This window comes from Osmerus eperlanus, chromosome 12 (assembly GCF_963692335.1).
Source record: "Osmerus eperlanus chromosome 12, fOsmEpe2.1, whole genome shotgun sequence".
Lineage (NCBI taxonomy): Eukaryota > Metazoa > Chordata > Actinopteri > Osmeriformes > Osmeridae > Osmerus > Osmerus eperlanus.
Window position 1 is genome coordinate 18,063,559 of NC_085029.1, and position 27,308 is coordinate 18,090,866.

General features: G+C 48.2%; 1 protein-coding gene across 1 annotated transcript in view; it reads right to left on the bottom strand.

The window, feature by feature from the left end:
* The window catches only part of ablim1b (actin binding LIM protein 1b), a 34,711-nt gene that overhangs the window by 2,458 nt on the left and 4,945 nt on the right, over nt 1-27,308 (bottom strand). The window contains exons 2-21 of the mRNA XM_062475423.1: nt 25,730-25,867; nt 21,793-21,976; nt 21,547-21,656; nt 20,102-20,228; nt 19,835-19,928; nt 16,860-16,947; nt 14,499-14,557; nt 12,344-12,421; nt 11,033-11,203; nt 10,605-10,649; nt 10,101-10,145; nt 9,731-9,775; nt 9,061-9,090; nt 8,401-8,533; nt 5,628-5,675; nt 3,293-3,433; nt 2,379-2,464; nt 911-1,028; nt 425-498; nt 118-178 (exon numbers count right to left, since the gene is read on the bottom strand). Of these exons, the coding sequence (XP_062331407.1) occupies nt 118-178; nt 425-498; nt 911-1,028; nt 2,379-2,464; nt 3,293-3,433; nt 5,628-5,675; nt 8,401-8,533; nt 9,061-9,090; nt 9,731-9,775; nt 10,101-10,145; nt 10,605-10,649; nt 11,033-11,203; nt 12,344-12,421; nt 14,499-14,557; nt 16,860-16,947; nt 19,835-19,928; nt 20,102-20,228; nt 21,547-21,656; nt 21,793-21,976; nt 25,730-25,867 (1,875 nt within the window). The remainder of the gene's footprint in view (nt 1-117; nt 179-424; nt 499-910; nt 1,029-2,378; nt 2,465-3,292; nt 3,434-5,627; nt 5,676-8,400; nt 8,534-9,060; nt 9,091-9,730; nt 9,776-10,100; nt 10,146-10,604; nt 10,650-11,032; nt 11,204-12,343; nt 12,422-14,498; nt 14,558-16,859; nt 16,948-19,834; nt 19,929-20,101; nt 20,229-21,546; nt 21,657-21,792; nt 21,977-25,729; nt 25,868-27,308) is intronic.

A 27,308-nucleotide genomic window follows, 5' to 3' on the forward strand; every position in this document is an offset into this window, starting at 1 on the left:
CTCACATACCTTAAAGTCTGGAAGAGAAAAGTAGGAGGAGGCTGTCAGACAGACCTGGGAAGAATTGTGATCATCACAGCAGACACAGTGTCCACATCCTGGGTGCAGTGTGTTTACCTCTTCTGTCTCCAGAGACATCTCCAGAGCTGTTGTACTGGCTGAACTCAGAGGACTGGGGCTGTGGACGTGCAGAAACACCAGGGTTAGTAACATCAGAGTCCACCTGCACATGCCTTCTGGGTGCTGCTACAGAGACATGCACTTTCAGTAATCAATCAATCACAGATGCTCTCAAGGGTTCATGGTGGTTTATGGAAGTCTATGATTTGTTTAAGGTGGTCAGAGGTGATTTATGGTAGTCTATAGTGGTTTAAGGTGGTCTATGGGAGGTGTATGTTGGGTGATAGGAATGCAGTGAGCTTACCCGGTGCAGTCCGTTGCGACCGTAGCCTGGCAAGGAGGACGCTCTGCAGGTGGGTGAGCTAGGATCTGAGGGATCTGAGAAACACATGAGGAACACATGAGGAACACCTGGGATCTGAGCAACACATGAGGAACACATGGGATCTGAGCAACACATGAGGAACACATGAGGAACACCTGGGATCTGAGCAACACATGAGGAACACATGAGGAACACATGAGGAACACCTGGGATCTGAGCAACACATGAGGAACACATGAAGACTGGGATCTGAGCAACACATGAGGAACACAAAGACTTTTCCGACTATTTCTCCTAAAGAAAGTCGGCTAAGTTGTGGAGAGCTTTCAGAAAATCCACAAAACATAGCGTTACATGTTTCAGATACGCTCAGACAAACACCAAGCTCCAGATGTGGATGTGAGTTGTTCCCGTTTGAGACGCCTCCCATTGGGGAGAAAGGGTCAGGGTGAGGGTTAGGGTTACCGGTGGTGCTGTTGGTGTGCTGGGGGTCTGAGCACTGGGCTGGCGGACCCTGACGACCACAGTTCCTCTCTCTCTCCATCTCCTCTTTCAGAATCAGCTTCCCCAGGCCTGACTGGATCTGTGCAGAGAAACGAGAAGAGAACAGATCCATAGTTGTGTACATTTATGGATATTCACAAAAAAGTGGAGGCAGGGCTCACAACTAACTGTTTCCCTCCCATCCCAGTACCGTCCCCAAGTGCAAAATGAACCATCCCAAACTGAACTTGACCTGTCCCAAAATGTCAATTCTTGTGTTTTTGCGGGGCGGCTGTGGCTCAGGGGGTAGAGAGGGTTGTCTGTTAATCGCAAGGTTGGCGGTTCGACCCCCGACTCCTCCTAGGCCATGTGCCGAAGTATCCTTGAGCAAGACTCTGAACCCCAAGTTGCTCCCGATGGGCAGGCCGGCGCCTTGCATGGTAGCTCGCTGCCGTCGGTATGTATGAGTGAGAGTATGAATGGGTGAATGAGAGGCAAACATTGTAAAGCGCTTTGAGTGCCGCTAAGGTAGAAAAGCGCTATATAAATGCAGTCCATTTACCATTTTGACATTCTGACATTTACACTTACATTTAGTCATTTAGCAGACGCTCTTATCCAGAGCGACTTACAGTAAGTAAAGGAACATTCCCCCGAGGCAAGTAGGGTGAAGTGCCTTGTCCAAGGACACAATGTCATTTGGCACGGCCGGGAATCAAACTTACAACCTTCTTATTAATAGCCCAACTCCCTAACTACTCAGCAATCTGAGCCTGACATGGGTCTAGGTTATTTGCAACACTATTTAAGTAATCCACACAGTCGTGGGGCTCAAATGTCTGAATTTCAATGTGAATACATACACGATAGAATACGTTTGTCTTGCTTGTTTCATGGTGGGGCTAACACAATTCATGGTGTTCCTGTAAGTAAAAAAGTTTCTAAAGGTTTAAAAAAGGTTTTAGAAAAATAAATGTGAACAAAAAAATTACCTTGAATCTTTCAAACCTTTCAAACTTTTATTTCGAGCCCCGAGTTGAAGTGGGTGTGGGTGAAGTGATGGAGGTGGGATGGGTGGAGGTGGGATGGGTGGAGGTGGGATGGGTGGAGCTCATGTTCCTGACACCAGGACATGTATGAAATGTTTATGTTATGTTTATGTAGCGGTTGTTAGTACTCCTCGTGCGTTGTGTCTGTGTATGCAACAGACGTGGTCTTGCAAGTTGCGAGTTTTCCGGACCGTGTTCATCCTTCACCGAGAATCGAACACGCCATCTCAGACTTCCCAAGCGCGACCACGACCAGCTACGCCAAAGAAAAGCTAGCTCTTCGTTGACACGGGTGGCCTGCTACATACTTGAGGAGTGAGTTTCACCGATTCACACCGGCTACATTTATATTCATGTTGCCTGGCAGGTCGTTTTAGTTATGATGATATTCATGTTCCCACCTTGCTGAGATGTTCCTCCTGCATCTGACGTCTTTTCTGATACTCCTCGTCTTCCTCGTCCCGCAACTGGCCCCGCCCCTCTGACCCTGCCCAGCAGGAAGCAGCGACACAAGGTCAGTCATATGACTGTAAGGAGCATCGATGATTGGTTAAGGTCATGATCATCATAGCTACCAAAGCGTGATCCCGTTTTGACTAATTTGATTGGAGCACAAAGGACTATGATTTTAACCAGCAGGGCTCAAAATGAGATCACATATCTGTGGCCTGGATATTGTTTAAATCTTAGATAACCATTCAAACTAGAATGAATCATACATCCCATGTGGGAGTAGAGTTGGTATGATCAGAGGAACACTGTGCTAGTGGACTTCCCAGAGCAGCATGTTTCAGATCATGTGTCACAGTGAACAAACTCATTTGGAGCCCCTGACAGGCATGATATGAAGGGTAAACAACTGTGTTCTGTTTGAAGTCACAATGTCATATTTTATGCTATTTATTAATTTGGAAATGAGCCAGTATAACAGTGGATCTTATTAGCTTATAGTTCTACAGTTTAATTACATGAATAAATGGCTTAACATTTATTATATTAATATTTTGCTGAAACGTTAAATGGAGATTTAAATCTTTACAGAGTTATTGTTCCTTATAAGCAAGCCTTGAAATTGACCTTTGCTCAATAAAGATTTAGTGAAGGTTTCTCTCACTGGTGTGGAGCCAATCTTTGTTTCACCAATCAGCTTGCATCGCTACAGAAAAAGTCTGTCTGAGAGCTAACAAGACAAAGCAAGATAACTGCTGCATGTGGGGTTCAGTGCTACAGAGGGTGTTGGAGGGTGTTGGTGAGGCAGAGACTTCCTGGTGTGTCGCCAGGGGCGTGTCCTGGGGAGGAAGTGGGAGGAGCCTACCTAGGGCAGCAAGCGAGGGAGGGCAGGGCCAGTAGTCAGTCTCGATCTTTGGCGTTTCATCTGGGCGGGGGGTTCGGGCAGCGGGGAACTTGGCAGATTTGATGATGTCATCAGCGGACTTGCTCTGAGCTACCATGGCAGCTGAATCTGGATTGGGTGATTGGGGGAACTGGTCCGTCAGTGATTGGTCGTCAGTGGAATTAGCATGGTGGTTGCCAGTCAGGTAACAGATACAGCTCTGATTGATTTTGGGGTATTTTTATTTTGGTTCGGTTTATAAATAAAAAAAATAGTCACAATTTTCTGTCAGATTTTAATTAGCAGAGGAACTTAAATTTCAGTAAAATTTGTAAGAATTTCACTGTTGTCTTAAGACCGGCAAACCACTCAACAACAGACCAGATGACATGAACTCAGGTATAATAAATCTGTTATGTCACTGAAGAAACTTTGAATCCGTTTGATAAAGTATTATTTGTCTTCGCATATCACAAATCATCCGTGTTTTCATAGGTTAGGGTCAAAACCATGTGATCAGCGTCAGACAGGAAGGAAAGAGAGGCAGGAAGCAGGTGGAACTAGCTACATGAGGAGATGAGGCTACATTAAAGGTGACATGAAAACTTCACTTTAGGAGGTTATTTAACATTAATATGAGTTCCCCTAGCCTGCCTTTGGTCCCCCAGTGGCTAGAATTTTCGATAGGTATAAACCAAGCCCTGGGTGTTCTTCTCCGCCTTTGAGAAAATGAAGGCTCAATTGCTCTGTTTGAAAATCTCCTCTTTGTGATGTCACAAGGAGGAAGGTTACCTCCCCTCTCTCTGCTTTGCCCGCCCAGAGAATCTGGCCCGCCCATAAGAAACTGAGCTACGACCGTGCAAGTGTTTTTATCCTCGAGAGACATCATGGCTTGCAAACGAACGAAGCATTACATTTGCTCAGTTTGGATGTACAAGGGAAAACAAAAATCTTTTTACAGTTCTTTCATCCGAGCCTCTGAAGACCCAGTGTCTTAATTTTATTTTCTCTGGAAATGCGCCTACACAACTTCTGTTGTAGGCGCATTTGTTTTGTATGTCTGCGCCAAACACTTCAGCCTCAACTTGAGATAATACAAAACTGGCCTTGCTGAAATTAAATTCTGGATCAGTACTAACTGTCCTTCGTCCAGCTACTAACCTCGGACAAGTAAGTTAACTAACGCTATATAATTTTGTAGCTTTACAGTATATGGTTACCTAGCTTGCTACCCTTAGAATGTGGCTGTAACATTAGCTCTGCAGCTAACAGCTGAGTTACTGTCGCTAATGGAAAGGTAGATAGCATCAAGTATGTGTGTGAATAGACATGCTGTAACGTGAGTGTTGTACACTTCTTTGTTATTTGGATAACCGTTCTGCTGTTGGTGTTATGGCGCGTGCGATATCCGCCGTTCCCCTCATTGAAATGACTGAGTGTGTACCTCTGCAAACCAGGGTTATCAGATGAGAATGGGCAAATTCGAGGCATCTTACAGCAACGGGGCTACAGCCATCGCGATACATCCATTGTAAACATTAGCGCATGGTGCCGCCCCTCCGCTCCTCATTAGCATTTAAAGCTACAGACACCAAAACAGCGCGTTCTGAGGAAAGCTCCTTGTGGGACTGCTAGTAGTGGCTGTAATTCTGTACAAAGGCTGAATTTCGGGAAAGAGACTTCTGATACAGTATTAGGGGACCACTAAGGCCTATATAAAAGCATCCAAAAACAGCATGTCATGTCACCTTTAAGACTAGCTAGATTAGTTAGTTAGCATCGTATTAGCATAGCCATGTGTTTGTTCAAAGTACAATGTTCCTATGGAGGTACTATCATCATTATTATTATTATTATTGTTTGGACTGCACTGAGAGTAGAAGTAGGAAACTAAGTAGAGCAGAGGTGATGACTTCAAACAGTACTTACATGGGAGCATGGTAGGGAACACACCAGTAATAAACCATGTTAACATGGTTTGAAGTTCACACACAACAACAAACAAATATGGGATCAGAAGATTAGCATGTACCTATAAGGAACTCACAAGCATACTGTCTTATGCATCCTGCATCATATTAAACATCACATTTAGCTGTACCAGTTAGTCCCTCCAAAACACTCAAAACATGTGGACCAATAATGTAATTTCAACTACATTAAATTCACTTTTATTATGCCCACATGACATTCCCAACACTGTACAACACAAACAGTATTGAACATGTCCTGTTAAGAGCAATAGATATTTCATCTTGTGATCGATGTGTTTAATTATCCAACTGATCCAGCTAGGTTAGGGAGTAAGAGGACATACCATGCTGCTTGTAAATAGGAGGCTTCTTGTACATGTTGATGCCCTGATCTGTGGATGAGAGTGAGTGGTGGGTCAGTGATCTCCCACGGCTCATGGACATGGACACAAGGCTCAACGGAACATAGAGATGCCAGATCCAAGTTCGATGTTCAAAAGAGCTAAAGCTCAATAATGGAACAGAATGAAAATCTGCCGTTGAAAAAGGAGAAGTGGAGTGTGGATGACAGGAGAGATATCCGTGTCCTGGCAGATGAGGGAGGAATGTTTACTGCAAGACAGAGTGTGATGTGAAAGGAGGGAGATGGAGAGAGTAAAGAAGAGACATGAAGTTGTCCAGGATGAAGAGGCAAGGAGGCCAAAAAGATCAACAAACGAAAGACACTGTGGAGAGGGAGAGATGTGGAGAGGGAGAGATGTGGAGAGAGAGATGTGGAGAGGGAGATGTGGAGAGAGAGAGAGATGTGGAGAGAGAGAGAGATGTGTAGAGGGAGAGATGTGTAGAGGGAGAGATGTGGAGAGGGAGAGATGTGGAGTGAGAGATGTGGAGAGAGAGAGATGTGGAGAGGGGGAGAGACGTGGAGAGAGAGAGATGAGGAGAGAGAGAGAGATGTGGAGAGGGAGAGATGTGGATAGAGAGAGATGTGGAGAGAGGGAGATGTGTAGAGGGAGAGATGTGGAGAGGGAGAGATGTGGATAGAGAGAGATGTGGATAGAGAGAGATGTGGAGAGAGGGAGAGATGTGGAGAGATGTGGAGAGAGAGAGATGTGTAGAGGGAGAGATGTGGAGAGAGAGAGATGTGGAGAGGAGGTCGACAGATGGACAAAAATAATTATGAAAAAAAACCTTAAAAAGGTCAGAAGGGGAGTTATGGATTCTTAGGCGCGCAGCAATTAGCGTTAGGCCAGTCCATGTCCTACCTGGGACGTGGAAATGTTTAGTGTTGAGAGAGAGGGTCGGGGTGGCGGGCCGAGAGAGGGGGGAGCTGCGGCCACTCGACGGCTCAGTGCCTCCACACAAGAAGAAGAGGAAGACAGGAAGCAGAACACACAAGAAGAAGAGGAAGACAGGAAGCAGAACACACAAGAAGAAGAGGAAGACAGGAAGGAGAACACACAAGAAGAAGAGGAAGACAGGAAGGAGAACACACAAGAAGAAGAGGAAGACAGGAAGGAGAACACACAAGAAGAAGAGGAAGACAGGAAGGAGAACACACAAGAAGAAAAGGAAGACAGGAAGGAGAACCACGGAGGCAGAAGAAGAAGAATGTTGAATAAATCCTCCAATGGGAGAATGAGCGAATGTCTCAGAGGTGAGGATGGAGGGATGGACAGACAGATGGAGGGATGGTGAACTGACATATGGGAGCCGAGGAGGAGTGTCTTGTGGGGTCACACAGCATCAGCTAGGAGACCAGCATGCCACCAGACACACATGGCACGCATGCAACAGGAACAATATGTTTTTTAAACTAAAATAATTTGATGTAGTCATTTTCAGAAAGGCTTATTCATCTGAATAAGGGAAAGTGAGGGAGTCAGTAAGACTCACATGCCCATGAGGAAACAACATAAAAACATGTATATGTTTGTTAGGAGAATCTCAGGCTGAGAAATGAGCAAGTGCTGGAAGGAGGCAGGCACTGAGGTTAGACACTGAACATCCTCAGACAGGCACATCCTCAGACAGGCACATCCTCAGACAGGCACATCCTCAGACAGGCACATCCTCAGACAGGCACATCCTCAGACAGGCACATCCTCAGACAGGCACATCCTCAGACAGGCACATCCTCAGACAGGCACATCCTCAGACAGGCACATCCTCAGACAGGAACATCCTCAGACAGGCACATCCTCAGACAGGCACATCCTCAGACAGGCACATCCTCAGACAGGCACATCCTCAGACAGGCACATCCTCAGACAGGCACATCCTCAGACAGGCACATCCTCAGACAGGCACAGACCCAAGACCACGGGGCGGGTTAGCAACCGCACTGGCCCAGACATACCTACGTAGAAAGAGTCTGGAAGAATCAGAGGGGCAGGTGGGTTAGCCAGAGTGCCACATAGGACAGAGAAAACAACGTTGGCGTCACTGCCAGGCAGACAGCTACTTACTGTGTAGTTAGGGTAAGGTGCTTACTGGCACAATATCTGACCACTGAAACAGCTTTCTAGAAAGCCTACTGTGAATACATCTTGTAAACTGTCACCTTCCAAAACTAACTTCTTGAGGTTTAAATATTAACCAGACAGTCTCTGTGGCTTCACCAACAACCGGTGTTAAGCAGTCAGCCTGAGGTGTTGAGCGTCGTAATGTTTGGGGGGAGATGGGTGAGCCGGGGGGAGGGGGGTTAAGGAGGGGGCGGGGCTTACCTTTGGTGTGAGGGAGGAAATGGTGACGGAAAGGGGAAGTGGGGCGGGTGTCATTAGGACCAGAACGCAAACAGGAAGTTAGCTTCAGTATGCCTGCTAGCAGCTCCCAGGAAGAAGAGGAGAAGGAGGAAGAGGAACAGGAGAGAGATCCCAGGAAAAGAAAGGAGGAGGGATGTTAGAATAGAGGATGAGGGGAGAAACATCCTTGTCTGTGTAGAGGAAGGCAGCGATACAGGAGGCCCTGCTTAACCCTAAACCTAACCATGTTTAAGGGAAGAACTCACACACTTTCCCTCATGGACAATAACACACACAGACTAAAACCCACACAATTGCCAAAACTGTTGACCCGTATCCTTGTAATTTCAGTTGTTAGATGTGAGCAGCGACTCACCTGGTCGATGGAAGTGTTGTGGCGACCTTGACAGTGTTGGAGTGTAGTTATGGCGATTGTAGTCGGTGGGGGATCCGATGGATCCTTGGCTAGTGGATCTCTGCATGATGCGTTCTCTCATGTCATAGCAACCCTTCATAGCAACCAGACACCAACAATCAACATCCGTTATAACAACCAGACACCAGAGATCACACAGATACACAACAAACTTCTCCACATAGAAAACTACAATATGTCCCAGCATGTCCTAATGTGTCCTAATATGTCCTAATGTATCCTAATGTGTCCTTATATGTCCTAATGTGTCCTAATATGTCCCAGCATCTCCTAATGTGTCCTAATGTGTCCTAATATGTCCCAGAATCTCCTAATGTGTCCTAATGTGTCCTAATATGTCCCAGCATCTCCTAATGTGTCCTAATATGTCCCAACATCTCCTAATGTGTCCTAATATGTCCCAACATCTCCTTATATGTCCTAATGTGTCCTAATATGTCCTAATGTGTCCTTGTATGTCCTAATATGTCCCAACATCTCCTTATATGTCCTAATGTGTCCTAATATGTCCCAGCATCTCCTAATATGTCCTAATGTGTCCTAATATGTCTCAACAGCTCCTAATGTGTCCCACCACATTCCAACCAGGACGTGACCTACCTCAGCTGAGGGAGACAGGGTCCTCGGTGACTAGAGAAGAGAAACAGAATGTTACTGGACTAGTAAACGAGTGGACCTGGAGGAGCGGAGGCAGGGGAGGATGGAGGGAGGGGGGGGAGGGATGGAGGGAGGGAGGGGGGGAGGGATGGAGGGAGGGGGAGAAGGATGGAGGGAGGGGGGGAGGATGGAGGGAGGGGGGGAAGGATGGAGGGAGGGGGGGGAGGATGGAGGGAGGGGGGGGGAGGATGGAGGGAGGGGGGGGAAGAATGGAGGAGGGGGCTGACGAGGAGCAGGGTTAGCATCCGCAGTCCTGCTGGAGGGCAGCAGAGGGCAGCACTCAGGTTCTGAAGACAGCATGGGTAGGAGGTGAAGAAGTACTGAAGGGAACATGCACCTGCGTACGCACGCACGCAGTACTGTAAACACACACACACACACACACACACACACAGAGACAAAGTGCTATTTCCATTCAGAATGCTCATGTCAGATACACGGATCCTGTCAGTCAAAGCAGTGCCATAGTTTGTTGTTAAAGACAAACAGAAGCAGAGAAGCCTCTGGAGGGATGACCCTTCAACACCCAAAACACCTGCTCAGAGTTACACACACCAGCTAGAGAGGAGAGCCCTGATTGGTCAAGCAGAAGTGTGAGGTCAAAGCAACTTACGATGTCCTCAAGCACAGGGGAGGGTTCAGAAGGCAGGGACTGGGGCTGGAGGTGAAGAGCAGTGATGAGTCACTAGATGAGCACTGTTACTGTACTCTACTGTGTGTTACTGTACTCTACTGTGTGTTACTGTATTACTATGATTTACAGTGAATCAGTTGATTCTATCAATTATTGATAGTACTAACAGTTATAGTACTAACAGTGATAGTACTGTATTGTTAGTTGCTTCAGCACATGATAAATACTCGACAGTTGTTTTCTTCAGGTGAACATATGACACATACATGGTACATATGTTATAAGTGCTAAATGTCGTTATTGTGGTGGTTATAGTTGAGAGGGCCCAAACGTCCCAGGACTAACTTACTGTCTCAGTGCGTCTGGGCGTGCTGAGGCTAGCAGCTCTCTGGTGCTACAACACAGTCAAGGTCACTGGTTAGATCCGTACAACACAGTCAAGGTCACTGGTTAAGTAGGATGAATAAACCCTATACTCAACACCATTGTACTTCAGTAGATATCTATAATCTATAATACGAGTCTTTTAATAAGATTGGTTTTTTAGTTTTGTGTTTAGATTATGGATGTAATTGTCATGTTTACCACCACCACCATCCTCTTCCTGTGTGGAGCTATGACCATGCAGTGTAGGATGACAGTGTACTCATGTATAGAGCATGGGATGACCGGCCAGGTGTCTGAGCATTTCTGGGTGTGGGGAGTGGGATTGGCCTGTTCTCCATGGGGGCGGGGCATGTGGGGGTGGGAGGAGCATGTGGGGGTGTGTGCGGGGCATGTGGGGATGGGAGGGGCATGTGGGGATGGGAGGGGCATGTGGGTGGGGCATGGCAGGGGCCTATGGACCACTCACACGTAGATCCGGTAAAGGGGAGGGGCCTCGTCTGGTTGCCATGCACTGTTGACAAAACGTCATGACAACATACCATCAGGAGAGATACATCTGGTTTACCAAGTAACTCCAGAACCACCTAGTTTACTTGAGAACCTCATATGTTACTCCAGAACCATGTAGTTTACTTGAGAACCTCCAAGGTTACTCGAGAACCACCCAGATTGTTCCAGAACATAAGCTGAACATCCGAGACATGGACATGTCCAGATGTTCCTGGTACTCAAAACAATGTGTGCATATTGTAAAAAAAAATATTAATATGTCCTTACACTGAATACAATGTGCTTCAACATATATACATTTTATTTTTTTCTTATCAATATCAATTGTTTTCATTCCAGACCCAGTGGATTTGAGTGGTGAGAGTGTGTCTGCAGAGCCTTTACCTCGGTAGGGCTGAGCCTGTCCTGTCTATCTCCTCTGGGCTGCAGCGTGGAGGACGAGGGTTGGACTGCCTCGTACGAGATCATGTCAGGACGCTCTATATCATAAATGGCCTTCACTCTGGGGATGGCTGCTAATGCCCTGTAATCAATGATCTCATCATCTACTTTAGCCTGGAGGAACAGGAGAGAGCGGGGGGAGGGATGGAGAAGAGGAGTGGAGAGAGGGATGGGGGAAGAGGAGGGAAGGAGAGGAGAGAGGTAGGGCATGAACACAAGGTGAACAGGGGAGAGACTAGGTTCGGACAAAGGTCAGGGTTCAAAGGCCACATCACATTCGAGGAAAACACCACATCACAGCACTGTAGGAAGGCAAGAAGGGGTGGGACAGAGGGGGAGGGTGGGGGCAGGAATTCTGGTCAGAGGGGGAGGTTGGGGGCAGGGTCCGCTGGTCAGAGGGGGAGGGTGGGGGCAGGGTCCGCTGGTCAGAGGGGGAGGTTGGGGGCAGGGTCCGCTGGTCAGAGGGGGAGGTTGGGGGCAACACAGGAGGGCACCATGGAGCTGCTTGATCTCTGTAGCAGATTCAGGATCCGTAACAATTTGAAGCACTTCAAAGATCAAAACCTTTCTTCTACTTCATCTGCAAACTCAGAGATGTGAAGTGTTTTGGTCCCAGCCCCAGCCTGTGTGCTGTCTGATGGGAGAACACACCCACTGCATTATGGAGCCTCCCCACTTAAGCTAGTTTGATTTACACTTACATTTACATTTTACATTTAATCATTTAGCAGACGCTCTTATCCAGAGCGACTTACAATAAGTACAGGGACATTCCCCCCGAGGCAAGTAGGGTGAAGTGCCTTGCCCAAGGACACAACGTCATTTTGCACGGCCAGGAATTGAACCAACAACCTTCTGAATAATAGCCCGACTCCCTAACCGCTCAGCCATCTGACCATTCTAGCCTAGTCTACAGTATTGAGTCACCAGCAGTGATGGCTATCTAAGCACCCTCTCCTCTGGTTGTCCTAGCACTGGTGTGTCTTTGGTTCAGTACCAGCACATACGTACAGTCCAGACTTCCCACAAAAAGATCATGGCCTAAAATTGGCCAACAGCCTCTCAGATCCCCAGCCCTACTGTCTCATTGGCTGGTAGCGGTGTGAACCAGGAAGTAGGATAAGTATGGCTCAATGGTGGAGCAATTGGACTGCATATCAAGAAGTTGCAGGTTCCAATTCCCCCTATCCCTGAACGTTGCTGGATAGTGCCTGCTGAATGAGGACATGATGGTGGTTATCTGGCGTTACTCACGTAGATGGTGTGTCCAGGAGACCCAGGGAGGCTGGAGCCTGGTCTGGAGCTGATGCTCTCAGAGGAGCACCTGGTGGGCTGGAGGAGACACACACCTGGTCACACACACACACCTGTGGTAATGGGCGTCCACACCCACACAGCATGCATGCTGACAGTGCTCATGACTGGCAGCTCATGCCCAGCTGGGAAGCAGAGCCAGCCTGGCACAGCAGAGCAGAATGACCCATGCTGCCAGGAAACACTGGAGGCATGAAGACTAGAGAAGCAGAGGGTGAGACTGGAGACTCTGCTGACTGCTGCAGAGGGTGAGACTGGACACTGCTGACTGGTGGAGGTTGTCCAGGAGAGGCTAGATAAAGGCTGACTGGTGGAGGTTGTCCAGGAGAGGCTAGATAAAGGCTGACTGGTGGAGGTTGTCCAGGAGAGGCTAGATAAAGGCTGACTGGTGGAGGTTGTCCAGGAGAGGCTAGATAAAGGCTGACTGGTGGAGGTTGTCCAGGAGAGGCTAGATAAAGGCTGACAAGCCCAGCCCTGCTCCCCAGGGGGGCTGAGAGGAAACTCCTACAGGACATGGAGTCTACAGCAACACTACAGGGTTGGTTGTACTTTCTATCTGCACTGTATGTCTGTATGTCGATTTGGATAAAAGCGTCTGCTAAATGAATGAAAAGTAAATGTTGATGTATTTATGCATCTCTTGTCTGAAGAACAGACCTTGAAGTGTAGCAGGTATTGTAAAGGAAGGGTAGCATGGCTTTGAGGTGGAGATGGCCCCTTAAGTGGAACTATGAACAAAATATCCAGTATGGTGACAGCGTGGTGAAGGCAGAGATGAGGAGTTTAAGCCCCGCCTTGCTGCCAGAGGCTGAATACAGTACCTGCCTTTCTGATTGGTAGAGGGAGTTGACTAAAGAGGGGAGGGGCTGCGGACAGAGGGAAGAATATGTCATTGGCCATTTCAAACACATAAGCCCCGCCCCAACCTCCAAGAAGGAGAAGAACTCTGACTGGCAGTCTCAGTTTCACGGTTGGTCAGAAACCCTGAAGTATCCTGGCTGGCTTCACCTGATCCTGACTCCTGTTAGTGTTGAACAGCGGCACAGTACAACACAGTATCAGCACAGTACAGCAAAGTGTCAGCACAGTATCAGCAGGGTTAACAAGCAGCCCTGTGTTTCTATGGGGGTGCAGAATCTCTACCTGTGTATTTCTACCACACGTGCTCAAACAAGCACACTGTGTCCGGTGTGTGTGGCAGAACACAAGCACACTGTGTCCGGTGTGTGTGGCAGAACACAAGAACACTGTGTCCGATGTGTGTGGCAGAACACAAGCACACTGTGTCCGATGTGTGTGGCAGAACACAAGCACACTGTGTCCGGTGTGTGTGGCAGAACACAAGCACACTGCCAGCTCCCCTCTTGCTTCCTGAACGTGTGAAGCAAAGGAGGGGTGCTGAGATAGATCGGTGAGGGGTCAGAGCGGGCCACTCAGGGGTCAGCACACACCTCAGGCTTGCTCACAGTTCTAGCCGGGACGTGAGGGAGAGGGAAGAAGAAGTTGAGAGGAGAGGGCCTGGAGGACGGCCGCTGCTGGGTCTGGGGAAGAGAACGTCCTCAGAACCTCCTCAGAACCACCACATGGATGTGTAACCCAGGTGTGATGATGTGTATCCAGGTGTGATGGATGTGTATCCAGGTGTGATGGATGTGTACCCCAGGTGTGATGGATGTGTATCCAGGTGTGATGGATGTGTACCCCAGGTGTGATTGATGTGTAACCCAGGTGTGATGGATGTGTACTTCAGGTGTGATTGATGTGTAACCCAGGTGTGATGGATGTGTACTCCAGGTGTGATGGATGTGTATCCAGGTGTGATGGATGTTTAACCCAGGTGTGATGGATGTGTATCCAGGTGTGATGGATGTGTATCCAGGTGTGATGGATGTGTATCCAGGTGTGATGGATGTGTAACCCAGGTGTGATGGATGTGTATCCAGGTGTGATGGATGTGTACCCCATGTGTGATGGATGTGTATCCAGGTGTGATGGATGTGTATCCAGGTGTGATGGATGTGTACTCCAGGTGTGATGGATGTGTATCCAGGTGTTATGGATGTGTAATCCAGGTGTGATGCAGATCTCGACTCACCCGGTACTTCTCCTCTGCTCTGCTGTTGTTCTTACAGTCTGGATGCCACACTGTAGATCCTGGAGAGAGAGAGAGGGGGGGAGAGAGAGGGGAAGGGGGAGAAATAGAGAGAGGGAGAGAATGAAAGAGAGGGAGATTTATAGAGAGGGGGGATAGAGGGGGAGATTGAGGGAGGGAAAGGTAAAAAAAGTAAGGGATAGGGCGATAGAGAGAGGATACAGAGGCAGACACGGGATGGAGAGAAGGAGAGAGAGAAAGGAAGGGAGAGTGATAGTGAGAGAGAAAGAGAGATAGAGAGAGAGGGTTAGATACTCTGGACCCTGGGAGCATGGACCCTCCCAACATCTGGAAGGGCTATTCAGACTGTCACTGTGAAATAAAGCTCTACGTTCTCTAAAAACACGCACAGCACATGTGAGAATTCCTCTGTGAGGAGTAGTTGGGTGTGCTTTGCCTTCGGCAAGGGCACAACCTTTGTTCTCTCACATATATATTATTATTATTTTTATTATTATTCTTTTTGCCCCCCTAAAACTCAGTCAATATTTGGCCTACATAGACAACCTAGGTGTCAAAAGTTTTGTCTTGGTAGCGATTGAGTTGCTTCTATTGGGATTTACGTTCCGTTGCATGGTTTAGGCTCAAGTTAAGTTTTTGTGGCGAAAAGTGAAGCTAACTGTGGCTAATTTGCTAGCCACAGTCACTGACGTTACTAACGTCACTACGTCACTAACGTCACGAAAACACGCGTGACTACCTGTAGCAGAACATTCGTTTTGCATCTGTTAACTTGGGGGATAGCTAGGCTAACTATAGCTTTACTGCAAGGCAGCTGCAGAAACGCCACAAGCAAAGAGGCCAGGGTGACTATTTACTCATTTTACTTTGTGATTTGAAACACAATTGTGAAATGTAATGTACAATATTAGCTGATATTATTAAGGAAGTAGGCCCACATCTACTTTCGGAAATGGTAGTCTACTATTTCACTGAAGCATTAGCATGACATTAGCCTCTGTTGCCCGGGCAACACATACTACAGTGGTCTATGATGCATCTGTTTTCAATCGTTAAAATAAACATTCCTCACAAATACACTTTCGTTGTAGGATTTATTATGACATTACATTACAAGTAAACGATTTGTTGGTGAAATTATAATTCCCTGTGGTTTCAAACCAGTGTTGCTCACTGCAACGCTGTAGCCTACGCGAGACACACTACAAAAACATCTACTGTACACAGCTGTTTAGGAAGTCAAACAGCGACAGAACATGTTCGGCACTATGGAGCTAAATCAGGGCCAAATGTTTTGTTAATTCGAAAAAAAAATCTTTAGTCGAAAAACTAAAGCTTGACATTGAAAATGTAAGTTTTGGTCGAAAACTTGAAAAATAAAACGATGTATTCAAAGAAAAAATAAGTGTACCAATTTTTTTTCCAGGTTGAATAATATTTCGATGACATTTTGGAATAATTTTGAATAAGTTATTAATTTTCAATTTTCACTTTCATATTTTCACATAGTTTCACATTTCATGTTTTCAGATTCCAAACTTTTTTTTTACAGCTTCAATTTTTTTTTTTTTCAGTTTCAGTTTACTGAAACTGAAAGAGTAACTGTTCCAAATACAACAGTAAATCAATTTGGACCAAAAGGGCAGCTACTGCTGTTGCTAGGGAGGGTAGTGTGTGTGAGAGTTCTACTCCTGCTGTTGCTAGGGAGGGCAGTGTGTGAGTGTTCTACTACTGATGTTGCTAGGGAGGGTAATGTGTGTGAGTGTTCTACTACTGCTGTTGCTAGGGAGGGCAGTGTGTGAGTGTTCTACTACTGCTGTTGCTAAGGAGGGCAGTGTGTGAGTGTTCTACTACTGCTGTTGCTACGGAGGCCAGTGTGTGTGTTCTACTACTGCTGTTGCTAAGGAGGGCAGTGTGTGAGTGTTCTACTACTGCTGTTGTTAGGGAAGCCAGTGTGTGAGTGTTCTACTACTGCTGTTGCTAGGGAGGCCAGTGTGTGTGAGTGTTCTACTACTGCTGTTGCTAGGGAAGCCAGTGTGTGAGTGTTCTACTACTGCTGTTGCTAGGGAGGCCAGTGTGTGTGAGTGTTCTACTACTGCTGTTGCTAGGGAGGGCAGTGTGTGAGTGTTCTACTACTGCTGTTGCTAGGGAGGCCAGTGTGTGTGAGTGTTCTACTACTGCTGTTGTTAGATATAGAGAGACCCTCCTGCGGGAGAGAGACCCGTCCTGCAGGTTTCCATTCTCCAGGAACAGGGTTGGAGAATGTAATGTGATAAGGAGAGTGTGTGTGTGAGTGGCTGTTCGGGACCTTGATGGGGAGGGTGTGTGAGAGAGCAACCTCACCTTGCAGGTACATCTCCTCTCCCTCCGTGAACATCTGGTTGCAGCGACTGCATCGTGCACAGCTGGGGTGGTAGTGTTTGTCTCCTGCCTGCAGGGGGCGACAGAACACACAACACCTGCGTCATGAGCAGTGGAGGAAATGCAACACCTGTGTTTGGTTTCAGTTAAGACAGGGACTGGAATACACGGTGACACCCATACACACATACATACATACAAGTGTTACTGTACAAAATACACATACGCAAACAAACACACATACGTGGACACACACACAACACACACATGAACTCTGACATATGCTGAGAGAATGGTATGCACAGATTCATCCACACAGATCCATATGAACACATACCTCCTCTGGATCTCATCTAGAAATGTCCACCCCATTCAGCCCATGCAGCATAGTCTAGATGGAGCTGGAACTCAGCTCTGACGTCATGAGCTATCACACACACACACACATCTGGAAGTGATAGAGTATCATAGAGTGGCAGGCTGCCTTGTGATTGGACAGTGAGCCAGGAAGAAACTCAGCCCTCTCAGAACACTGGCTCAGCTGGTCGGCATGACAACCCTGGTGGGCTCATGTATGAGCGCTCGGTCCCTCAGAGAGAGGAGTGTGTGTGTCTGTGTGTGTGTGTGTCTGTGTGTGTGTGTGTCTGTGTGTGTGTGTGTCTGTGTGTGTGTGTGTGTCTGTGTGTGTGTGTGTCTGTGTGTGTGTGTGTCTGTGTGTCTGTGTGTGTGTGTCTGTGTGTGTGTGTGTCTGTGTGTCTGTGTGTGTGTGTGTGTCTGTGTGTGTGAGAGAGGAGTGTGTGTGTGAGAGGAGTGTGTGTGTGTCTGTGTGTGTGTGTGTGTGAGAGAGGAGTGTGTGTGTGTGTGTGTGTGTGTGTGTGTCTGTGTGTGTCTGTGTGTGTCTGTGTGTGTGTGTGTGTGTGTGTGTGTGTGTCTGTGTGTCTGTGTGTGTGTGTGTGTGTGTGTGTCTGTGTGTGTGTGTGTGTGCGTGAGAGAGGAGTGTGTGTGTGAGAGGAGTGTGTGTGTGTCTGTGTGTGTGTGTGTCTGTGTGTGTGTGTGTCTGTGTGTGTGTGAGAGAGGAGTGTGTGTGTGAGAGGAGTGTGTGTGTGTGTGAGAGGAGTGTGTGTGTGTAACAGGAGTGTGTGTGTGACACTACGGCTTAGAAACGTATGATCTCACCCAAATGTGACCCCCTCCTCAAGCCCTCGCCCTGTTGCCATGACGATTGGCGCAAGTACCTTCTTTATTTTTCCCTTCATGTAAACAAAACTTTCTAGAAAAAACAAGAACCTCTCTCCACCTCTCACTTTGTCTCTCTCTCTCTCTCAGGGGAGATAGTTTAATTGTGAGGGCTACGTCATCAACATTACCATTGCCCCTGACAACCGATTCCAGAGACGAGAGCAATGAGCATATTCTGAGAGATTAAAACATGAACACACCATTCTCTCACAGTCAAACATGACCACACCATTCTCTCAGAGAGGACAGCGTTCTGATGCGTGCGTGCGGGAGGGAGGGAGAGCATGCCTGCTTACGTGCGTAAGGAATTTTAGACTTGTCTCTCTGAACACGCCCTGATACAGCTGAACATGTCTTTATACAGTCTCTGATACAGCTGAACATGTCTTTATACAGTCTCTGATACAGCTGAACAGCTATTCTTTCAGAGACTTAGAACGCCACCAAATTAATCTACATGACCCTACTAAAACGCCCCCACGACTGAAACACCCAACACTACTGAAACACCCAACACTACTGAAACACCCAACACTACTGAAACACCCAACACTACTGAAACACCCAACACTACTGAAACACAAACTCTGACCAGCACACAGGCCTGTCTGGCCTCTTCAGCTCTGTCAGATGGAGGGAAGGACACAGGGACAACCTTTAGCAGCAGAAACAGACGAGAGCAGATTCCAGGGAACCCCAAGGACAGAAGCTGAAACTGAGCTTCATGCAGCAACACACACACAGGTCACACAGGTCACACAGGTCACACAGGGAAACCAGCGGAACGCAGGCAGCAAGTCAGGCTGTTTGTCAGACAGGCACCACGTTAGCAAGGCTGTTTCTTACCTCAGATAGGAGGAGTGTGAGCTCAGGGTTCTACTGTATGGGTTCTCCGCTACAACAATATACTGCTTACCATGGCCCTCCTCTCTCTCTCTCTCTCTCTCTCTCTCTCTCTCTCTCTCTCTCTCTCTCTCTCTCTCTCTCTCTCTCTCTCTCTCTCTCTCTCTCTCTCTCTCTCTCTCTCTCTCTCTCTCTCTCTCTCTCTCTCTCTCTCTCTCTCTCTCTCTCTCTCTCTCTCTCTCTCTCTCTCTCTCTCTCTCTCTCTCTCTCTCTCTCTCTCTCTCTCTCTCTCTCTCTCTCTCTCTCTCTCTCTCTCTCTCTGCATCTCTCTCTCTCCCTCCCTCCCTCTCTCCCTCTCCCTCTCCCTCTCTCCCTCTCTCTCTCCCTCTCTCTCTCCCAACACACCAACAATCTCTCATCATTTGTTCTCTTCCCCCTCCCCTCTACTCTATAACAGAAACCATCCAATCAGGATGAGGAGAGGGTGTGGCCTGAATTGGGCTGAGTTCATCTTTCTGTGGTGGCAACGTGCTCAAGTTTGTTCACTGTGCTGGTGTGGGTCAGGGTTGGGGATAACACACACACACACACACACATCCTGGGTCTATAGAGCTGAGCTGCAGCTCTCTCAGTCCAGGGAGGGTGTAAACGGGCCTTCGCTCTCCAGGGACACACACACATCCAGATGTTCTCTGGAGCGCGCACACACACACACACACACACACACACACACAGAAACAGACGAGAATTGTAGTTCTGCTGTTTTCAATTATGTCAACTGTCAAAGATCCAAACCTTGCAGTCTGAACGTCAGAGGACAACACACAGAACCACACGATCAGAAGAGTAGAGAAAGGAGTACTGCAGGATCTCACCTCCAGGACCTTGCCCGTGATGAACTGACCACAGGCTTCACACTGCACCCCAAAGTGGAGCTGGTAGTCTCTCTCACAGTAGGGAGCGCCATCCCTGTGGGGGGGGGGGGGGGGGGGGATAGGAGGAGGATAGAGAGGGGGGGGGGGGGAGAGGGAGAAAGAGAGAGAGTGGGGAGTGAGTGAGTAATGTGTATTTATGTATTTGTGCAAGTTTGGGTGTATTGTATGTGTGTGTGTGTGTATATATGTGTGCGTGAGAGGACCCACTTGCTGATGTACTCCCCACTCAGCACCTTGCTGCAGGCTCGGCACCTGAAGCAGCCCAGGTGCCACTGTGTGTCCAGCGCCAACAGAGCCTGGCCGTTCTTAATGTCTCTACCACAGCCTGCACAGCCTGGAGCACAGACACACACACAGGCAGACACACACAGGCAGACACACACACACACACAGGCAGACACACACACACAGGGAGACACATTGTTTAAATGTCCTTCATACTTTTCAGTCCAGCCACCAGGGGGCGATGTTAGGTAGAGCAGAGCTTGCTAAGCGCCTGGTTACTAACAGAGTAACAGCATCACTCTCCTCTTCCTTCCTGTGAGACCACAATCTGGATCTAATGTGAGAACTAGCATTAAAAGGGAGTCAGGTGGCTGAGCGGTGAGGGAGTCGGGCTAGTAATCCGAAGGTTGCCAGTTCGATTCCCGGTCATGCCAACTGACGTTGTGTCCTTGGGCAAGGCACTTCACCCTACTTGCCTCGGGGGAATGTCCCTGTACTTACTGTAAGTCGCTCTGGATAAGAGCGTCTGCTAAATGACTAAATGTAAATGTAAAACTAACACACACAGAACTAGATGACCTCATGCTATAAACTAAGGGGAGTCAGGTGGCTGAGCGGAGGTTGCTGGTTCGATTCCTGGCTGTGCAAAATGACGTTGTGTCCTTGGGCAAGGCACTTCACCCTACTTGCCTCAGGAGAATGTCCCTGTACTTACTGTAAGTCGCTCTGGATAAGAGCGTCTGCTAAATGACTAAATGTAAATGTAAACTCCCAGATCTCTCACTCTCTCTCACTCGCTGAGGGTGAGAGAGAGTGAGAGTGAGAGCTGTGTGCATGATGTGTGTGTGTGTGTGTGTGTGTGTAGACATCCTGCTTCCGTGTGATAAACACTCTGCTCTCTGGATAATAGCTTCCTGCTCAGAGAGCTTTACCACTCAACCATGTCACAAAGAGACCCATTCATCTCCACCAGAATGAGAGTGTGTGTGTGTGTGCACTACTCCCAACAAGCTCTTTGTGAAATGACTGGAGTGATCCACTGTGCCTACATTTCCTACTCAACACGCAGCTTGTCCTCTGTTTACACACCAGCCTCATACATTATCCAGCTCTGGACTTATTGTGTCACTGTACCTTAGTACAGTCTGATGGTTGGATGTTGGGTTGATGGCTGGTACTGGTTCTGGGTTTAATTGTGTCCCTGATTCTGGTTCTGATTCTGGTCCTGGTTCTGATTCTGGTTCTGATTGTGTCCCTGGTTCTGATTTTGGTTCTGATTGTGGTCCTGGTTCTGATTTTGGTTCTGATTGTGGCCCTGGTTCTGATTCTGGTTCTGATTGTGGTCCTGGTTCTGATTTTGGTTCTGATTGTGTCCCTGGTTCTGGTCCTAAAGGTCAAAGGTGAGGACGGCAGGCACACACACTCACTGCTGGAGTCCTTGGGGGCGGGGGAGGAGGGGGACGCGGGCTGGAGGCAGCGCTGACACAGACAGTCTCTCCCGTTAAAGGTGACGCGATCTCCTGCCGGGAACGGACGCCTGTGGGAGAGGGAGGGAGGGAGGGAGGTTGAAAAGGTAAAAGGGAGGAGGACAGGAAGAGACATGATTAAAATATATTCATTGGGTGTAGTTGGGGGTAGGCACTGGTGTGTGTGTGTCTGCATGTGTGTCTGACCTGCAGAGGGAGCAGATGAAGCAGGCAGGGTGGTAGGTCTTGCCCAGCGCGGTCACCACCTCCCCCTCTACGAAGTCTCCACAGCCGTGGCAGCGGGTGCCATGCAGCCTCTGGTAGTCCAGCGTACACAGGTACTCCCCCCCCTTCATGAAGAACCCCCCCTGGGCCAGGTCACAGCCACACACTGCACACACACACACAGTATACACACACAGAGGATTGTCAGTTACAGGGTTCAGAACTTCAACAGCACATTGATCCACACTTTTATAGCAACAAGGGGCCTCAGGTTGCAAATGGCACATTAACTAGGAGAGACCTTTCATGTTTAAATCCAGCAAGGTCACACTCTCTGAGGAGACAGACTCATTGAGGTGGGTAGGAGGGACAGGGTCATAAAAGCAAGCAAGCATGTGTGTGTGTGTGTGTGTGTGTGTGTGTGTGTGTGTGCATTCTTTTGGTGACAGGTCTTTGGCAGACAGGCAGGACTATCTCTCAGTTTGTTCAGTCATTTGATATCCTGTCCTTTGATATCCTCTACCATCCATGTCCTCGCACGCACACGCACACGCACACACACCCTCCGATTTCCGCAATACTACGTTCCCCTCCTCATCTCTCTGTATGTGTGGAGGTAGTATAGCAATGTATATGGACGGAGTATAGTATAGGATTGTGTGGCACAGCATGCCATATAATTTCTCAGGATTGCATAGCTTAGCATAGAACAGAGTGGCATAGTTCAGCATAGCCTAGCATGGTAGTTTAGCATAGTATAGAGTGGCATAGTTCAGCATAGCCTAGCATGGTAGCTTAGCATATTATAGAGTGGCATAGTTCAGCATAGCCTAGCATGGTAACTTAGCATATTATAGAGTGGCATAGTTCAGCATAGCCTAGCATGGTAGCTTAGCATAGAATAGAGTGGCATAGTTCAGCATAGCCTAGCATGGTAGCTTAGCATATTATAGAGTGGCATAGTTCAGCATAGCCTAGCATGGTAGCTTAGCATATTATAGAGTGGCATAGTTCAGCATAGCCTACCATGGTAGCTTAGCATAGAATAGAGTGGCATAGTTCGGCATAGCCTAGCATGGTAGCTTAGCATAGAATAGAGTGGCATAGTTCGGCATAGCCTAGCATGGTAGCTTAGCATAGTATAGTACTATATGCATTGAGTGTAACAATATTGCTTTGGTGGAGGAGCCACTCCCCTAGTGAACCTACTGATGTGGCTAGCCAGACTGACTCATACAAACAAGATAGGGTTTTTGACAACTACTACAATTATACGACTATTCCACCTAGAGAGATAGTTTTAAAGGTGAGAGGCTATCAGGCTGTCAGGTGACCTTGTGGTTGTGACCTTCCTCCCTGGGAGCCCCTGTGTGTGATCACACACCTGAGAAACCAGTGGCTGTGCAGACCCGGAGAGACAGGACCTTCAGTCACCAAGACACTGTCTTTAGGCTCTGTGTGTGTGTGAGTGTGTTTGACCTGGTGCAATGGTCAGAAGTGTAATGTTTAAACTTGAGATAAGAGACAAGGAGGGGTGGAGGTGTGGAAGGGATATGGAGGTGGTGTAGAGGTGGAGTGGAGGTGGAGGTGTGGAGGAGGTGTAGAGGTAGAAGTGATGTAGAGGTGTGGAGGGTTGAGGTGGTGTAAAGGTGGAGGTGTGGAGGTGGAGGGTTGAGGTGGTGTAAAGGTGGAGGTGTCGATGTGGAGGGTTGAGGTGGTGTAAAGGTGGAGGTGTCGATGTGGAGGGTTGAGGTGGTGTAAAGGTGGAGGTGTCGATGTGGAGGGTTGAGGTGGTGTAAAGGTGGAGGTGTTGATGTGGAGGTGTGGAGGGTTGAGGTGGTGTAAAGGTGGAGGTGTGGAGGTGGAGGTGTGGAGGGTTGAGGTGGTGTAAAGGTGGAGGTGGAGGTGTGGAGGGTTGAGGTGGTGTAAAGGTGGAGGTGTGGAGGTGGAGGTGTGGAGGGTTGAGGTGGTGTAAAGGTGGTGGTGTAAAGGTGGAGGTGTCGAGGTGGAGTGTTTAGGTGGTGTAAAGGTGGAGGTGGAGGTGTGGAGGGGGAGGTGGTTGTTGGACACAGCAGTATACCGTATCTTCCAAAACGAGCCAACCAAATTATTATCAAACACGTTTCATTCAGGTACTTCATTATACAGGACAGTTGAGAAGGACAGTGAGATGCTAGAATAATGGAGTCCATAGGGGGCACTAACCCTAACCCAACCTGAGAAACTTCACGTGTAGCTGTGACAATGCCAGCCCCTCTCCCCACACACATGCAAATACACACAAACATGCCTAACCTTAGACACACACACACACACACACCACTCTCCCACGCAGGGATGAGAGCAGCTATTTATGGCTCCACTGCTTTTTAACATCTCCTGGAGACCAAGGCAGGAATAGCATCCAAGCTGCTGTCACACAACACACGGAACAGATGGAGAGAGACAGTGGAAGAAGTGAAGGGATTGAGAACAATCCGCACATATCAAAACATTGTACACACACCTGCACACACACACATGCCTATTCACACACACCACACACTCTTCAATGGTATACGTTTTACCCAGCTCTCAATCATGATAGAAAATGCTTACAAATATTTACATTAATAACTTCTCTATATCCTCCCCTCTCCCTCCACCTCCTCCTCACCCTTCACCTCTCTCACCCTCCTCCTCACCATTCACCTCTCTCACCCTCCTCCTCACCATTCACCTCTCTCACCCTCCTCCTCACCATTCACCTCTCTCACCCTCCTCCTCACCATTCACCTCTCTCACCCTCCTCCTCACCATTCACCTCTCTCACCCTCCTCCTCACCATTCACCTCTCTCACCCTCCTCCTCACCATTCACCTCTCTCACCCTCCTCCTCACCATTCACCTCTCTCTCTCAAAGCTTTCCAGGAACCACACTTCCACCCGACAGCCAAGCCTCGTGGCTACGTAACATCCGATTGACAACTTTAAAGAAGAGCAGCTCTTTAGAGAAGAGCAGAGGTCACTAAGCCTTTTCCTGACCTCTCCCTGCACCGGGATTCCAAGAGTTCCCTATACCACCAGCCACGCCCTCGTCAGAAAAGGCCTGTGTATTTCAGGAAGAAGTAGCCTACATATCGTGAGGAGGTGACTTATGGTGGTTTGAAAGTCTTACATGTGTCTGTAAATAGAGGGCTGTGAGTGCAGGCCAGCACAGTGTGATGGGGCTGCCGTGATCTTGCTGCTGAGGACGCAGGGACAGCATTCACACCCTGCTTCAAACACACACTGACAGTATGGAGGAGGGTGTGCGCGCGTGTGTGGAGTCAGGTGGGAGTCAGGTGGCTAAGCGGTTAGAGAATCGGGCTAGTAATCAGAAGGTCGCTGGTTCGATATTTACAAAAAAGGCCATTAATAACTTAGGTAGAGAAAGAGAGGTAGAGAGAGAGGTAGAGAGAGAGGTAGAGAGAGAGGTAGAGAGGTAGAGAGAGAGAGAGGTAGAGAGGTGTAGAGAGAGAGAGAGAGAGAGAGAGAGAGAGACATAAACCAAAGGGCCAAGACTAGATTCTACCGGGGCCTCCCTTAGAGACAATTACAACCCAGTCCTGACCACTAGGGCGACCCTGTGACATAGGCGACCTGAGGTCATCTGGGACTGATTGGTCCTGACAAATCCTGTCACATTAATGCCAACCCTAACCTCCAGTGACCCGAAACATGGCCGTGGTAGGTGTCGTCATGGTAACTCTGTACGTGACCTTAGTAACCTCCCGCTCCCAACACGCAGTAGCTCTAACACCGTCTGACCTCCTGGATGAAGAGAATAATCTAGAACATTCTGTACCCTGCCCAGTCAGAGGGTCTGGAACCCTTCTGTGAGAGAGTGAAATTTGGTAACATATGGTTGAAACTTGATCATACAAAGACACACACTCACCCTTGCAGGTGAAGCAGCGGAGGTGGAAATGTTTGGTCTGGACGCGCAGCACCTCTCCTCGACACAGCTCCCCACACCTGCTGCAGCACACTGCCTGCTTCTCTGGGGGCCGGGGGCCCGCTGGGGCCTGGGGGGCCACTGGGGGCAGAGGTCACAAGGCAGGGTCAGGGTTGAGACATAGGGAGGAGTTTACAGGTCACCCACCAAACAAGGAACTCAAATTCAAACAAATATTATATTTAAAACACTTATATGTTTACCGTCTGCAGCTTCCTGTAAATTCCTTGTTTGTGCAAACTTACTTGGCGAATAAAGCTGATTCTGATAATTTGAAGATGATGAACGGAGAGATATCTCCGTTGAGATCACCCATTAGTATTGACGTTTTTACTGTAACAGCAAAATAATTCAGTGTTCTTCACTGAAGAACGTCTTTAAGAACCTGTAATAATACTGAAAAGTCATAAACAATAAAGATAAACAATCTGCCAGGGTTAGGGTTGGGGTCAGGTTGAAGGTTAGTGTGGAGCCTAGCTGGGAGCTCACACATCTCCTGCAACACTCACACTATGAGGAGGTTCCCCTCCTCGCTCACTGCTGACTAACACTCTCATCACCTCATCCATACACACACTCGTTACTTCAAACACACACAGAAGTGGTCAAAGGTCCTGAGGGGAACTTCAGACTGTGAGACGATCCCAGCGCAGTCCTCACACACACACACACACACACACACACACACACACACGTGTCCCTTGATGTTCTGTGAATGATTTGCTTGCCTCCTAATTGCTTGGCTTTAGAACACACAGATCCCCCATCTTTTCCTCCACACTCTCACTGTCTCTCTCTCTCTCCCTCCCCTCTGCCTCTCTCCCCTCTCTCTCTGGTTTCTGACCGTGTGTCTCTCTGCTTCTCATAACAATCCTCATTACGCCTCTTACATAACCATAGTTAATGTACAAACCAGCTCAGCCATAAACACATACCCACACACCCTGCACACACACCCTGCACACACACAAACACACCCTGCACACACACCCTGCACACACACCCTGCACACACACCCTGCACACACACCCTGCACACACACCCTGCACACACACACACACACTCAGCAGGAGCAGGTTGAGGGGGATCAACATACCTCCACTAACTCATCTAGCACCATCTTGTAGGCCATAGGTGTGTGTGTGACACTTTAAAAGAAGTCTTGAATACTCAAAATGATGATCTGTCTCTCTGTCTCTCGACCAGTGATGCGAGCCTCTCCAATCTAATCTGTGAACACTTGGAAGAGAGAGATTAGGAGAGGAGAGGTGGTGTTCTCTCTCTCTCTCTCTCTCTCTCTCTCTCTCTCTCTCTCTCTCTCTCTCTCTCTCTCTCTCTCTCTCTCTCTCTCTCTCTCTCTCTCTCTCTCTCTCTCTCTCATCTTCCTCTCCCTACTCCTCCATCTAGCTGAATGCTGAATGTCCAAAGACGATGAGAAGTACTCAGGCAGCTATGAGTCCACATCTCTCCCATCCCCCCCAGCACCCTTTTCCCTCACCCTCCTCTCCCCACCCTCCTCTCC